Raw genomic sequence first — 15,087 nt, 5'->3', positions numbered from 1 at the left:
CAGCTAATTAAGATTTGCTAACATAATAAAATACTGTATGTCAATATATTCAACATACTGTCCACCCTCTACAGGCAGTTTATTTGGTAAAATGTTCTCTTATACTTGCTGCTATTTACAAATCATATTATAAAAGAAAATCCTGTATATTGTTATATTTTAAAGCTATGATAAGCAATCCATTAACATGCTTGACTTCTAAAAATGTGAGCAACTGTTCTGTATCTTTTCATGCAGCTATGTATTTCATGACAGAGATGACAATGTGTGAGTTTCCTAGATATTATTCACAAATATGAAAGTTACATGACCTCATCGTCTTATACATATGGACTGCATTAAATGGACTCCGGTTCTTCAGCAGCTTTTTAATTTAATTAAACTATAATCTTGTTGATAATGAACTTCTTTCTACAATAAGTGATGGGTTGAGTTGTGTTACTTTATGTGGTAAATAGCATCAGTCTAATGTTTGATGCAATATTATTTAAAATCAGAAGTGCTATTGAAAACTGCTCGGTGAATACTATTGTAAAGTTGAATGGACAGTATTATGTGTGCACAGAGTGATGGAATGCATTTTAAAGGAGTGTTCAATTGAGAGTTACATAGATTCTTTGTAATGATTTTAAAAGTTATTTAAAAGTATGCATTATTTTCTAATGTTAACACAAGTATATAATATAGTCACAGTAAATAAAAGCTGCATTATAAAATAGGTTTCTGTCATGCCTGTTGTTTCTGATTCTAAATGAAAGCAGAACTATGAGCTTCATATAAATCAGTTCAAAAAGTATAACAGGCATGCATACGAGACATAGAGGAAATCATAACAGGCATGCATAACAGGCATAGAGGAAATCATAGAGATGATTTTCTCTACTCTGTACTTTTAAACTCTCTTCTTCAGAAAGCAGAAGACCAGGGCATGATGCAACAGAGACATACCAGGGCACTGTGCAGACATTAATATAAAAATAAGTGGTATACTGTATCATCACTGAGATCCAACAGCTGATATTCATAAATGAAAAAGGAATTTAAATTCTCTTTCCTGAATGAAGAGATGGCTATAACTTTTGTTCGATGCTTGGGTCTTACTAGGTTCTTTCTCAGCAACTGACAGGTAGCATAGCCATGAGAATTGCCCTTTTCAGCACTCCCTTAATGCCCTTACACATTTGTCTCATGTCTCTTATTGTTTCTCATTCTAAGATTTTATCTGGTTTATCATGTTTTCCATAAATTTCCCCATAAAAGATTATAAAGGGAGTTGTATTTGTTGTTGTTAAATATGTAAAAACTTTATATTATTCCCCCCATTGAGTTTTCTGGTTAAATGATTCTCAGAAAGATGAAGCGATTTTCCACATGCTCAAACAAGTATTAGGGAAAAACAATTTTGAACATATTTGCTTCCTTATCCTTAGTGGCTGGATATTTTGGTTTGCATTTTTCTTAGAAGGGTGTAGGATCTTTATCAGGAATAGCTGTTCTGAAAAATCACCATAATTTAATAATTGTGAAAACCTCTATACGGGGAAATGGGAGAGGTGTTATGTCTAGGACATTCCCTTAAGTCCTAGAGAGATGTGTGCATTCTATTACTATAAATTAGACACAACAGTGCTTAAAATATGTAGTGTCGGGGACTATGTGCTTTTTCTTAAATACATTACAACATAATACATTATCATTGTAAGTTTTAGAAAATACAGCCAAATCAATATAAATTTAGTGGTGTTGACAGAGGTTCTGTTTTGTTTTGGTTTGTTTTAGTGGTGGAAGCTTCCCAGGCTGGAGAGGGTAGTGACAGTGGTTGAGGCTTAGACTAGGTCTCTTGTGTGGCTTTAAAGTCTGAGGCTCTCTGGACATTCTAGCTCTCTAACTGTACTGAAATGCTGATGATAATTTCTAAAAAAGTCCTAAAAACTGACTTCATGAAATTTTCAGGCAAATGGATACATCTAGAAAATATCATCTTGAGTAAAGTAATCCAAACACAAAAGAACACACATGGTACGCACTCACTGATAAGTGGATACTAGCCCAAAAGCTCAGAATATCCACTATACAACTCACAGACCATATGAAGCTCAAGAAAAAGGAAGACTAAAGTGTCATCAGCCCACTTAGAAGGGGAGACTAAATAATCCCAGGAGGTAGAGAGTGGGAGGGATCTAGGAGGAGGAGAGGAGGGGGAGAAGGGGGCAGGATCAGGTGTAGGAAAAGACTGGGAGATGTACAGAGGGTTAGGAAATTGAACAGAGGTGTGTAGCAAAGGGGGATGGCAAACTTGGGGTAGCCACCAGAAAGTCCCAGATGCCAGGAAAGAAAGAAGTTCCCAGGATCCAACAAGGATGACATTAGATGAAATACCCAACAAAGTGGAAGGAGAACCTGTAGAAACCATATCCAGAGGTTAGGCACAGCACCTCAATTGAGGAATGGGACCACCTACCCATCTCCAAAATTTTAACACAGAATTGCTACTGTCTAAAGAAATAAAGGAACAGAGACTGAAGGAGAGGCCATACAGAGACTGTGCCACCTGGGGACCCATCCCATATGCAGACACCACACCCAGTCACTATTGCTGATGCCCAAAAGGGCTTGCTGACAGGAGCCTGTTATAGCTATCTCCTGAGAGGCTCTCCATGTCATGTCTCCAGAGCATGACCAATACAGATGAGGATGCTTGCAGTCAACCATTGAATTGAGCACAGGGACCCCAATGGAGGAGTTAGGGGAAGGACTGAAAGAGCTAAAGGGTTTTAGAACCCCATAGGAAGAAGAACAATATCAACCAAACAGACCCCACCTCCAAAGCTCCCAGGGACTAAACCACCAACCAAAGACTACACATAGAGGAACCCATGGCTCCAGCTATATATGTAGCAGAAGATGGCCTTATCTGGCATCAATGGAAGGGGAGGTCCTTGGTCCTGTGAAGGCACGATGCCCCAGTGTAGGAGAATGCTAGGATGGTGATGCAGGAGTGGGTAGATGGGTGGGGGAGCACCCTCATAGAAGCAGCGGAGGGGAGATAGGTTAGGGAGCTTGCAGAGGGAAAACCAGGAAAGGGGATAACATTTGAGATGTAAGTAAATAAAATATCCAATAAAAAAAGAAAAATAAAGAAAAAAAAGTTTCTTGCTTTTTCTGAGGGTAAAAAGCTGCTGGCATAGGTGATTAACATCTGTATCCTAAAAGTGCCCTTTGTTCCATCTCAGCAGAAACTGTGCAGATCTAACTTTCAGCCTGCTAGAAGTTGCAGGAAGAAAACTAGACACTCTGAAAAGTGACTATCGCGTTTATAACTAAGTTGTAAAAAAGCTTCTTATTAAAGCTATCTAAGAAAAAGTAGAAAAGCAGAAATATCCTAAGAAGAGCAAGGGGGAAATTTTTCTAACCTTTCTCATCTCTTTGCCCTCAGTACTTATACATTTTTCTGAATACATGATCACATATTAAAAAGTTCATCACAAGTTCACACAAAAAATTAAATCATAAATTGAAACAGAAGTTTACAACAAAGAATGTTTACATTCATATCCTTCAGGAGTAAATATCTGGCTAAGCATCCATTGTCACTCCCCGATCTGACAGGCAGACAGAAGACGACAAACACAGAGTTCTTCTTCTCAATGCAGTTTATTCAGGAACCTTTACATTCAGCAAAAAGCCTTCGACCCTCTCCTCCACCGCCCTTAAATCACTCTGCCTTCTCCAATCAGAGCCTGCCATGTCGGTGCATGTGATAGGATAGCTGGTATCGCAAGACCGGACCGACGTTGCCCTGCGTAGCAGATGGCCTGATTATGCATAGCAGTGAGCCTGTGCAATATTGCCTGTGGGCGTGGCTTCTTCAGGGGCGTATGAGGAAGTCAGGTGTTAGCCCCAGGCACCATTTTGGAATGTTGATTCAAACTGCGCCCTACAATCCATCAGCTGTCATAGTTCCACAGGTTCATAGAAGGTTGAACACCATAACGATGTTAGTAGTAAAGTTTTGTATAGATAACCCAATCAATATTTTATCTTCTGTCCTAGCACCTATAATAAATCGTTACTTCCCTTTTTATGGCCATTGGTTAATTGTTTTACAACTTCTTGGAATGTGCTCTGAGTAGGAGAAAGTCTGGTTACTACCTAAGAGCAATTAACTAGTGACACATGGGAGACTGACATAGTTCTCATTGCAGTTTTAACTATCAGAAAGGACCTGATTGCAGCCCCACCATAAAACAGCTTAATAATCACTGATACAATTTTATGAATTTTTTCATTAAGACTTAGGAAGTCATCTATTTGTCTCACTACAAGACAGTATATTTTTGCAGAAACCTGCTCCAAAGGGATCGGCTAATACCTAGATATGTTTAAATATGTTTAATAATAACAGGGAAAGCATATTAATAGCAAGAATCTTTCCTAAAATGAATTATTGTAGGCCATGTCTATAAGAAAAATCTGTTGTGGATTAATCCAAACCAGACCATCTCAGGAAGATTACCTTCTGGTTATTAGCTTGACCTATCCTGGCTCCTGACAGTTTTAGGAAGGTTTGGCTGAGCCTATTATTTTGCATTTCTCTTATTGGTCCTTTGTTTTCCAATTTTGTGTATTTATGGGTTTTCATTGTGGATATTTGTCTCTGTGTATACATTGTTTCTGCATCTTATTTGTTTTCTTTTCCTCTGTTCTATCATTGTTTTGTTCTATTCTGGTTTATTTGTTTCTTTTTTAAAAAAAATAATTGCTTGTTTGGCTTATAACGAGAAAGAAGATACGTTTATAGAGAAGGAGATGAGAAGGATGTGGGAGGAGAAAATGGTATTAAAACCATGGTTATAATATATTGTAGGAAAACATCTCTTTTTTAATCTTAAAAGAAGAGCAGTAGCAGGTTGAGGTCTTCCTTGGGAATGAAAATTGTGCCTTTTGCAGCAGGAAAAAACAATATTTATAGTAACAGCCTCTAAAAACTTAATAAGGTCCTTGTATTTTCAAAATATGGCAAAATAATTCCTGAACTGAATAACATGTTTTAACATTAGTCATGGACTTTATTGTGTTTCTGCTTAGTGTGTTGATTAATTTTATACAATCATTGTTGCTAGGTAATATGAAAAGTAAAGGTGAATTAAATGTGCATTCAAAATGGTAAAGTTTGATAATATTTCACTTTTTAAAAGTCCTTCAGCAAGTATTCTACTGCTGAAGTATAACCAAGACTCCTTAATGTTTACCTTTTTATAAGGCAAATGTAACATTTTAAAGACACCTCACAGTCCTTCTACCTGTCAGATAATATAGCTCTATTTGTTCTGTAATTTATTCCTGTATTAATCATTAAAAGGTATTTAATATTTGATTTATCATTAGTGTGTTATTGAAAGTAGTTTTTAAAAAAAATATATAATTTTTTATTATGACCTCTATTGCCCAACTCCTCGTAGAATCTTTCTATCTTCACACCAATGCAAATTACATTCTTTTTTGCTATCTCTCTGTCTAATTAGAAAGCATACAGTGATCTACAATAACCTAGAAAACAAATAATAATAAAATAAAAACAAATTAACCTGAGTAGGACAAAACAAACAAAGGAATGGGAAATGAAGAAGCCCCAAAAAAGCACAAGAAGTACACATACATGAACAACACACACACACACACACACACTCACAAACACAGAAATCCTATAAAACCATAAAATCAGAAATCATAATGTATAAGAAAAGCTCTATAGGCAAAAAGAAAAACATTTTAAACAGAAGTATAAGACAAAAACCAACAAACAAAATACCTTCCATAGATTCCATTGAGTTCAGTTTGGGTAGGCTATCTACTGCTGGGTATGAGGCCTGGCTTTAAGTGTGGTTTGGACACCCAATTAGACTCTGTGGGAAAGAACCATAATTCTTCATTTGCTAATTTGCTAGTGGTTATTAATTATAGACAGCTTCTTAATTGGGGATGTTGGCTTGTGTCCACTTCCACTTTCAGTACAGAAGACCATCAGTGTAGGACCCGAACCATGTAGACCCTGTACATGTTGCCAGTTTTGTGAATCTGTAAATATATATACATATATATATATATATATATATGCACATAAGTTCATATATATATCAGATTCTGTTATATTATATTCTGTTTCCAAGTACATTCTCAAATGGACATTGGTTTGAGTTGTTTTTTTTTTTTTAATAAAAAAATTGTATTTACTTAGAAGCATTCAGAATGTCAACAAAACAGCCGCAATTTTTTTTTTTTGCAATTACAGAGTGGTATTCAGTTAACAGAACATCAATTATCTTCGTATAAGCTGCATCAGAGACAACTGAAGATGGAAAAAAAAACCCAAAAATAAAACCAAAAGAAAAGAAAAACAAAAACCAAACTACTGTCCCCATATATAACTAATTTGTGCTGTGCACCAACAAGAACCTGCTTTAAATTTCCATGCCAATTTACAACCCCCAGACTGTACCAGGCAAGGTTAGTGGCTATTGAAAATACCACCAGGACAGGGCTATCTAAAGACACATTCGGTAGTGTGTTAACTATACAAAAAAAGACACTGTACAGTTTAAAAACAAATCTTACACAGCCTTACATTTCAATTTTTTTCTTTAAAAGGAGTGAGTTGTGTACAGGGGGGTTAAATGCTTTATAGACAAGAAAAAAACTGCGCTAGAACCAACTTATTCATCATCATCATCTTCTTCTTCATCTTCGTCTTCCTCTTCTTCCTCCTCTTCCTCATCTTCTTCATCTTCCTCATCATCTTCCTCTTCCTTCTTTTTCTTGCTCTTTTCAGCCTTGACTACCCCCTTTTTTGCTGCATCAGGTTTTCCTTTAGCTCTGTAGGCAGCAATATCCTTCTCATACTTCTCCTTCAGCTTGGCAGCCTTCTTCTCGTAGGGCTGCTTGTCATCCGCTGCAGTGTTGTTCCACATCTCTCCTAGCTTCTTTGCAACATCACCAATGGATAAGCCAGGATGTTCGCCTTTGATTTTTGGGCGGTACTCAGAACAAAACAAGAAGAAGGCCGAAGGAGGCCTCTTGGGTGCATTGGGGTCCTTGAACTTCTTTTTGGTCTCCCCTTTGGGAGGGATGTAGGTTTTCATTTCTCTTTCATAACGAGCCTTGTCAGCCTTTGCCATATCTTCAAATTTCCCCTTTTCTTTAGCAGACATAGTCTTCCACCTCTCTGAGCACTTCTTGGAGAACTCTGAGAAGTTGACAGAAGCATCTGGGTGCTTCTTCTTGTGCTCCTCCCGGCAGGTTTGCACAAAGAATGCATATGAGGACATTTTGCCTCTCGGCTTCTTAGGATCTCCTTTGCCCATGTTTAGTTGATTTTCCTCCGCGAGGCACAGAGTCGCCCAGTGCCCGTCCGGCTCTCGCTTGCCCCGGCGCTGTCTCTATGGAGCTCAATGTACTGCAATGGCTGTGAGAGCGGGAGCCAGACGCCTGGTTTGAGTTGTTACTCCTGATATTTAACTACTTTTTGTTCCCCTCCTAGTTTGATGCTTCTGTTCTAGTCCATACACCCATCAATCCATAACTCTATTTTATTTTATTTTCCCAGAGAAATTCATCCCTTCCTCTAATTCCTTGCTATATAATTAGCCCTCTATAGTTATATTGATTCTAGGTTCTTTATGGAAGACTTTAAAACTAACATCCACATTTAAGTGAATACAAACCTTATTTGTCCTTTGTGGTCTTTTCTGGTTTAAAATATTCAGTATGACTTTCTCCTAGCTACTTCAATTTAACAGTGAGTTTCAATTTGTAAATACATGTTCTTTGTCCATCTGTCTATTGACTGACATCTAGACTGTTACTAATTTGTAGCTATTATAGATAGATCAGCAGTAAATATGGTTGAGCAAGTCCCTATAGTATCATGAAACACTCCTTTGGGTATATCCCAAGCATAGTATAGCTCCGTCTGGAGGTTGATGTATTCCCATTCTCCTGAGAAACAGTCACAATGATTTACAATGTGGCTGTACAACTTTGTACTCCCAACAAGTGTTCTTATTATACATCTTCATCATCATTAGTTATATTAGCCATTGAACCACAAAACATATAGCATTCTGACAGATATAAGATAAAATATCAAAGTGGCTTTGATTTTCATTTTCCTGTTTGCTAAACACATTTAACATTTTAGTATGTGCTCCTTGGGTATTTGAGTTTCATCTTTTGAGAATTTTTTGTTTAGATTTGTTCCCCATTTTTAATTGTTTTTTTTTAAACTTTTTATATTTCGATATTAGCTGTCTATTGGATATCTAGTTGGCAGAAAATATTGTTCCATTCTGTAGACTGCTGCTTTGTCTAATGGTATCATTTTCATAAAAAATATTCATTTTCATAGGGTCCCATTTGATAATTATTTTTCTTATTACCTGTGCTAACAGCGTTCTGTTCATAAAGTTCTTTTATGTGCTAATAAGTTTAAGGGTATTCTTGACTTTCTCTTCTATAATATTTAATGTATTTGTCCTCAGATTCATGTCCTTGATCAATTAGAAGTTGATTTTTGTGCATGGTGATAGAATTGTATCTATTTCGATTCTTATACACACAGTGATCCAATTGACCAGCACCATTTGTGGAAAATACAGTCTTTTTTACAATGTGTATTTCTGACTTATTTGTATAAACTCTTATTTCCATAGGTATATGAATTTATGTCTAGGTTATCAATTTGATTCAATTAATCAATGTGTCTGTTTTTATGTCAATACCATGCTGATTTTACTACTATTTCTTTGTAGTACAATTTGAGGTCAAGAAAGAAATACTTCCAGTAGTACTTTTATTAGTTAGAATTGATTTAGCTATCTTAAGGTTTTGTGTGTGTGTGTGTGTGTGTGTGTGTGTGTGTGTGTGTGTATTCTGAATATGGTCTTTGAAGATATGTGAAGAATTCTGATGTAATTTCGTTAAGGATTGCATTGAATCTGTAGGTTGCTTTTAGTCATTGCTTTTGGCCATTTTTACTATTTTAATCCTACAGACCCATGAATATGGAAAATATTTTCATCTTCTAACATCTTTTTCAATTTCTTTCTTCAGGTTTTCTTGTCTTTAAAGTTTTACTATATGTATCTTTCACTTACTTTGTTAGAGTCACCACAAGATTTTTAATGTTTTTTGTTGCTGTTGTGAAAGGTGTTGATTCCTTCTGGCATCTGTCACTTGGATGTAGGAAGGCTACTGATTTATGTATATCAACTTTGTACCTGAATTCTTTTCTGGGAGTTTATCAGCTGTAAGAGTTTCCTGGTTGAATTGTTAGGCTACCCTATATATACAATCATACCATCTGCAAAGAAAGACACTTTGACTTCGTTTCTTCTTATTTGTATTACTTTTATCTCCTTCAGTTGTCCTATTGATCTACCTAAGATTATATTGAGTAGGTATGGAAAGGAAGGACAACCTTGTCTTGTTCCTGATTTTAGTGAAATTATTTGAGGTTCTTTCCATTTAAGTTGATGTTGGATATTGGTTATAGATCATCACCTATTAATTTGATGTATGTAGGTTATAGATCATCACCTATTAATTTGATGTATGTACCTTGTGTTCTTAGAATCTCCAGGATTTTTATAGTTAAGGGTTTAGATTTGTACCAGAAGCAGCAAGCTTCTGATAGGTCTTATTTCCTTGTCCTGCAACAAGGCTAAAATAAAACTTACATTGATAGGATGATGCTCCATCCAAGGAACTATTGATAGGTTACTAACATGCAAAAGTATTATAATTTAACCCATTGTACTAAAGTATTCAATCTCTTATAATCAATTTAAAAATATGCCCGAATTTTTTTGTTTGTCTTAATCATACTTAATTTTACATTAAACTTGTTTTGCTTTATTTGCATTAAGCTTAATTTTGAAAACAAATGCAGAATACTGTATGATGGGAGATAACAGACAGCTATATATGAGATAAAATTTGGTCTATCCTTCAAAGGTGTTTTTTGTGTAAACTTTAGTTTTACTTAGCATAACTGACCACTAACTTGTATATCTTAATTATCTACAATTAGTAATAATTACTTTATAAAATTGTAGTTTTAAAGTTTTATTACTTTTATGTTTGAGCTTTAAAAATATAATTCTTGAGTTAAAGGTCTTTAGTATCAAAATAATATTTAAAACTGTAAATATAGTTTAGACAGAATGGCCTTTTTAGTGTTCTTTTACAAATTTCCAGGTTTTTATATGACTGAGTTTCTCTAAATAGCTAAAGCTTAACCAAGATAGTAAAATTATTACAGTTTTTATATGATTACATGTCACCAAATAGCTAGATCTTAACAAAGAGAGAAAAAGTATCATAATTCTTAAAACACAGTTTTACCAAATGGCTAAACTTTATTAAAGTTAGCAAAAACATAACAGATTTTTTGTATGATCCAATTGTTAAAAGCCTGGTGTTTCTTCCGTACTCTAAAATAACCAATACAATCATCACTAGAGGGATACTACATGATCACCTTGACCAAAGTGGCACTAAAGTCACATAGTATACTTCTATCCAAGAAGACAGCAAGCCCTATAGCTGGTGTGTCATCAACAAAGAGTGCAACAAGTCATGTGATCCTTCGAGGTGAGCCCATTAGGCACAATCCCTTTTCATAAACAAGCGTTGAATACAAGTTATCAAACACATCATTCAGTAGCAAAGTAAGTTTATCTACACAGAGCTTTTAAGCTATTAACCCTTTATTGTTACAGATTTTAAGCTGATGTTTTCTTCTTGGAATTTTACAGCTTTTTAAAATATTACTTAAAGATTTGAGATTAAAATAATTATTAGGCAAAGTAGAGTGGAGAGTATTCAGAGAATTGAACCTATGTGATGACACTTAGTCATTTTTAAAGATAGTAAACAAAACAAAACAAAACAAAAGTTGTGTGGTAATTAAAGAATTTAACAAACTTAAGAAAAGAACATGATGAAATACACAACAGTAATACCATTTTGGGGCATAGCTTACATTTTAGCTGTTTTTAAGCATGTAGTGTTTTTTCCTAGGCTGCTTAATGGTTTGTTCTTCCCAGTCACAGAGTCAGGTAGCCATCCTGACCCAGGACAGAGACATTGGAGGAAATTTTTAAACAAACATTCTTGTTTGAGTACTCTTGTCAAATTACAACTTCAGTAGAATATCATTAAACAATATTTCAATATTATACATATACAAATGACATTGTCTGTGACATTGAACCCAGTAATGTATATATCGATAATCAGTTGCGTGTGTCTACAGATGGGACCAGACAATCTGTAATGTATTTACGTCTTAGCTGTTAAAGATGTAATGAGGATTTTCCGAGTTTGGAGAGGCAGAAACAAAATTAGGCATAAGAGGCATAAGGCAAAGGAGCCATAGGTCTAAAGAGGTCTATGCTCACTGTGTGGCCACCTAGATGAGCCTGACACAACTGAGTTCTATGTTCACTGTGTGGCCATCTAGATGAGCCAGACACAACTGAGTTCTATGTTCACTGTGTGGCCACCTAGATGAGCCAGACACAACTGAGTTCTATGTTCATTGTGTGGCCACCTAGATGAGCCTAACACAACTGAGTTCTATGTTCACTGTGTGGCCACCTAGATGAGCCTGACACAACTGAGTTCTATGTTCACTGTGTGGCCACCTGGACAAGCCTGTCACAAATGCAATTTGGGCCCATATCCAGATCTTTGAGTCAGTTGGTTTCAACAACTCCATCTAAAAAGCGTCAGTTATGGGTATCCAGGAGCATGTCATTGCCATCAAAGAAGAAAACCTGAAGCATGGATGTAATTGAAGTAGTCTTAGTGATGGTCCTTTATGGTGCTTCAGAGATGAGCTGGACCAGTGGCTTGTAGGAATGAGTATCTTCATGTAGAACTGCGTGGGCAACAAAAAATCCCATACTTCGTGATATACTGCAGTTTCTAACTCCAAGACATTGAATGAATTTGTAATTGAGGGGTCAGAAGAATAGAGGAACAGAGTGGAGCACACATTCTGAAGAAAAGCCGAACCATGCCCATGGTCTGAGCTACTGCTGGAGCCTATGTTGATTTGCATGGCCTGTACTGACTCCTGAGGCCATGTTAATGTCTGTGGCTGGTGATGGCTTAGAGGGCCATGTCTTGTTCTGCTGTAGTATTCATGGCCCATGTCACTACTGTGAAGGTACCACTGAATATAAATCTCTCTGTTTCATGCTGCTGGAGAGGCCATGTTAGAATTCATGTTTCTGCTATTGTTGAAGACCAAATAGGGTCTTTACTGCTACCTCCAATATTATTGATGTGTGTGGGCCATGCTGTTCCCTGGAGACCATATGGATATTCCTGATACGTGTTGCCTTTGAAGACTCTATGTCGGGGTCCATGGTCCTTTTGCAGTTGGGAACCAAGTTGATGTCCATGGTCCATGTTACAACAGAAAGCTATAAGGATGGTCTATGCTATCCACAGAATTCATAATGATGCCCTCTGAGCATCTAAGAGGATGCCTCTAGGGACTGTGTTGCTGTTCCTGGCCTATACTGCTATGAGAGATTATGCTGAGGTCTACAGCACATGTGAATACTGTAAACCAAGTGGATGTACGTGGCCCATGCTGTTACCAGATAACATGTAGAAGACAATGGAGATTGTAGAAGGAAGCATCTTCTTTAGTGGTATCAATGACAGCAGACCGACACTGAGAGAAACATAAAAAGCTGTGACAACCCCTACATCCGTTCCCCTACCCCTGAAAAAGGAACAAGCTAAATAGGGAGCCGTTAAAGAGAACTCTTAAAAATTGTGATAAGGATATTGAAGTATAGCTCTCCCCAATAGATGGCTCCTGACAGGAGTAGCAGTGTGGAAGGAATCAACTTTCTTTAACAGGTTGCCTACCTGGAGTTTTACCATGCTCCATTGACTGTACAGACAGCATAAATTTGGCTTGATTTTGTTTGTTGGTTGTTTGTTTTTTTAATATTTTTGGTGGGAAGGTGAGGTAAGACACAAGGCTGAGGAGAGCAGATCTCGGAGGACTGGGAAGTAAGTGTGATCAGGATGCATTATGTGAAATTTCCAAATAATCAATAAAATATTATGTTACAATAATTCTATGCATATGATGTTCACTGTAGCTGTTTTCAGACACACCAAAAGACTACATTGGATCCCTGGGACTCATGGCTCCAGCCGCATATGTAGCAGAGGATGGCCTTGTTGGGCATCAATGGGAGGAGAGGCCCTTGGTACTGTGAAAGCTCGATACCTTAATGTAGGGGGATGCCAGGGCAGGGAGGCAGGTGTAGGTGGGGAACACCCTCATAGAAGCAGGGGGGAGGGGTAGTATAGGGGGTTATGGGGTGGGGAGGACCAGGAAAGAAGATAACATTTGAAATGTAAACTAAAAAATATCCAATAAAAAATAATTCTATGCTACTTTAGTCAGGAATAATTGTAAAGATACAAGTTTGGAGGCCCAGCAGAATCAAGAGACAGTCTGGCTCTGGGAATGGTTCTAAGTCAAAGCCTCGATTAAGATTAAAGTGAACTATGAGATTTACTGGGGAGAAAGCCTCAGAGGATAGTGCTAGTCCATCTTATGGAGTTATATGAACCTGGTGAGATTTTTAAAAATTGAAAGGGACAAATTTGGGCCAGCCATGCCCATTTGAATCATGGAGTTGCAGTGAATTTCAGACCGAAGACTGCCAGGCCAGTAAAAGATTCTCATAGTTTTTGGCTAAAGCTTTTGGAATGTTTGACCAGTTGTTTAGGGCATCATCTAAGCCTTTAAATGACCAAACAAATCAGTTAATAAAGGGAATCTACAACTTTGTGGGACAATTCTAGGGCTAAAGAACTGCAGGGCTCATGGAAGGTTCTCAGAGATTTCAGGTAAATGAGTGGTATCTTATCCAGTGAAAGTCTCCAATGATTTCAACTGAGCAGACTTTGCAGAATAAAGCTCCAGTGAGCTCCCAGATCTAACTAGAGTGCCCCTATGAGGCCCAGATTAAGGTAGCTCAGCATTTAACTGTTGCATAACTATGAATGCAGCCTGGCTTCCAACCTAGATCAGACTGTCAGGCCAAGAGAGTAAGCTGACAGAAAAGGTCAGAGACAGAATGTACAAATGAAAGGTTTTCTGAGAGATATTGGTGGCCCTGCAAGGCCACTGTTCCTATCTGCTAGGCTAGCTTGATGCTTTCTGAGTTTCAGCACCATAGGATAGATGAATTAAAAGGTAGCTGTAGAGAGATGGAAGGTGGAAAGAAAGGGAAATTCAGTAAAACTTTTGGAGAAACCATGTTTCTTCACAGTGAGGAAGCATTTTTTTCCACCCAAGTACGTGAATGCCTACAGAGAAAGGTGAAATACAATCCCTTATGAAAGCAGAAACAACTCTTCTAGTCTACAAGGCAAACTGGGAAGTGTAGTCTTTCCAGAGGAAACCATCAGGTATCCTGCTCAATCTTAATGTGATTAAACACCAATGTTGTTTCTCTGTCTTTAGCCTGCAGTGACCTGGAATTCAGAGAAGTAGCAAACAGACTGCGAGACTGGTTCAAGGCCCTGCATGAGAGTGGGACCCAGAACAAGAAGACAAAAGCACTTCTGAGGCCCGAGAGAAGCAGTAAGATTTTAAAATTGAATAAAGCTATTGTCTGGAAGATGGTGACCTAGATCCAGTGAACCTCTCAGTGTAAACACACTTGTCAACATTTATCTTTTACCTTGTGAGTTTAAGTCTCCATGGGCTAATTAGCAGGAAGCTGTTTTAAATTGAAGAAAGGAAGAAGGAATAAAAGAAAGGAATTAGCATGCAATCTATATAGGAGGCTGTAATTAATACATAAGGGTTTTGTATTACATACTACATAGAGATCTTAAGGAGACTCACCTGGATGTTAATGACAAGTTTAATTTGATCCTGTGTGAAGTGGATACGTAACTTCCTTCAAAGTCAGTTTCACATAGTGTTTGACTAGCATAGGGTTTAGCATCTGCATCAGTTGTTAATCCCACCCATTGAAT

General features: G+C 37.1%; 1 protein-coding gene across 7 annotated transcripts in view; it reads left to right on the top strand.

Annotated features, from left to right (window-relative positions):
- Spock3 (SPARC (osteonectin), cwcv and kazal like domains proteoglycan 3) overlaps positions 1-15,087 on the top strand; it is a 354,663-nt gene that overhangs the window by 318,244 nt on the left and 21,332 nt on the right. For 6 of the 7 annotated variants that reach the window (XM_028757760.1, XM_028757754.1, XM_028757756.1 and 3 more), the window contains one exon: positions 14,567-14,686. The exons of the other annotated variant lie outside the window; for it this stretch is intronic. In XM_028757760.1, coding sequence (XP_028613593.1) covers positions 14,567-14,686 — 120 coding nt within the window. The remainder of the gene's footprint in view (positions 1-14,566; positions 14,687-15,087) is intronic. 7 annotated transcript variants of the gene reach the window in all.

Source organism: Grammomys surdaster, unplaced genomic scaffold, assembly GCF_004785775.1.
Source record: "Grammomys surdaster isolate TR1022 unplaced genomic scaffold, NIH_TR_1.0 126182, whole genome shotgun sequence".
In the NCBI taxonomy this organism is placed as follows: domain Eukaryota; kingdom Metazoa; phylum Chordata; class Mammalia; order Rodentia; family Muridae; genus Grammomys; species Grammomys surdaster.
This window is presented reverse-complemented; position numbering and strand designations above follow the sequence as displayed.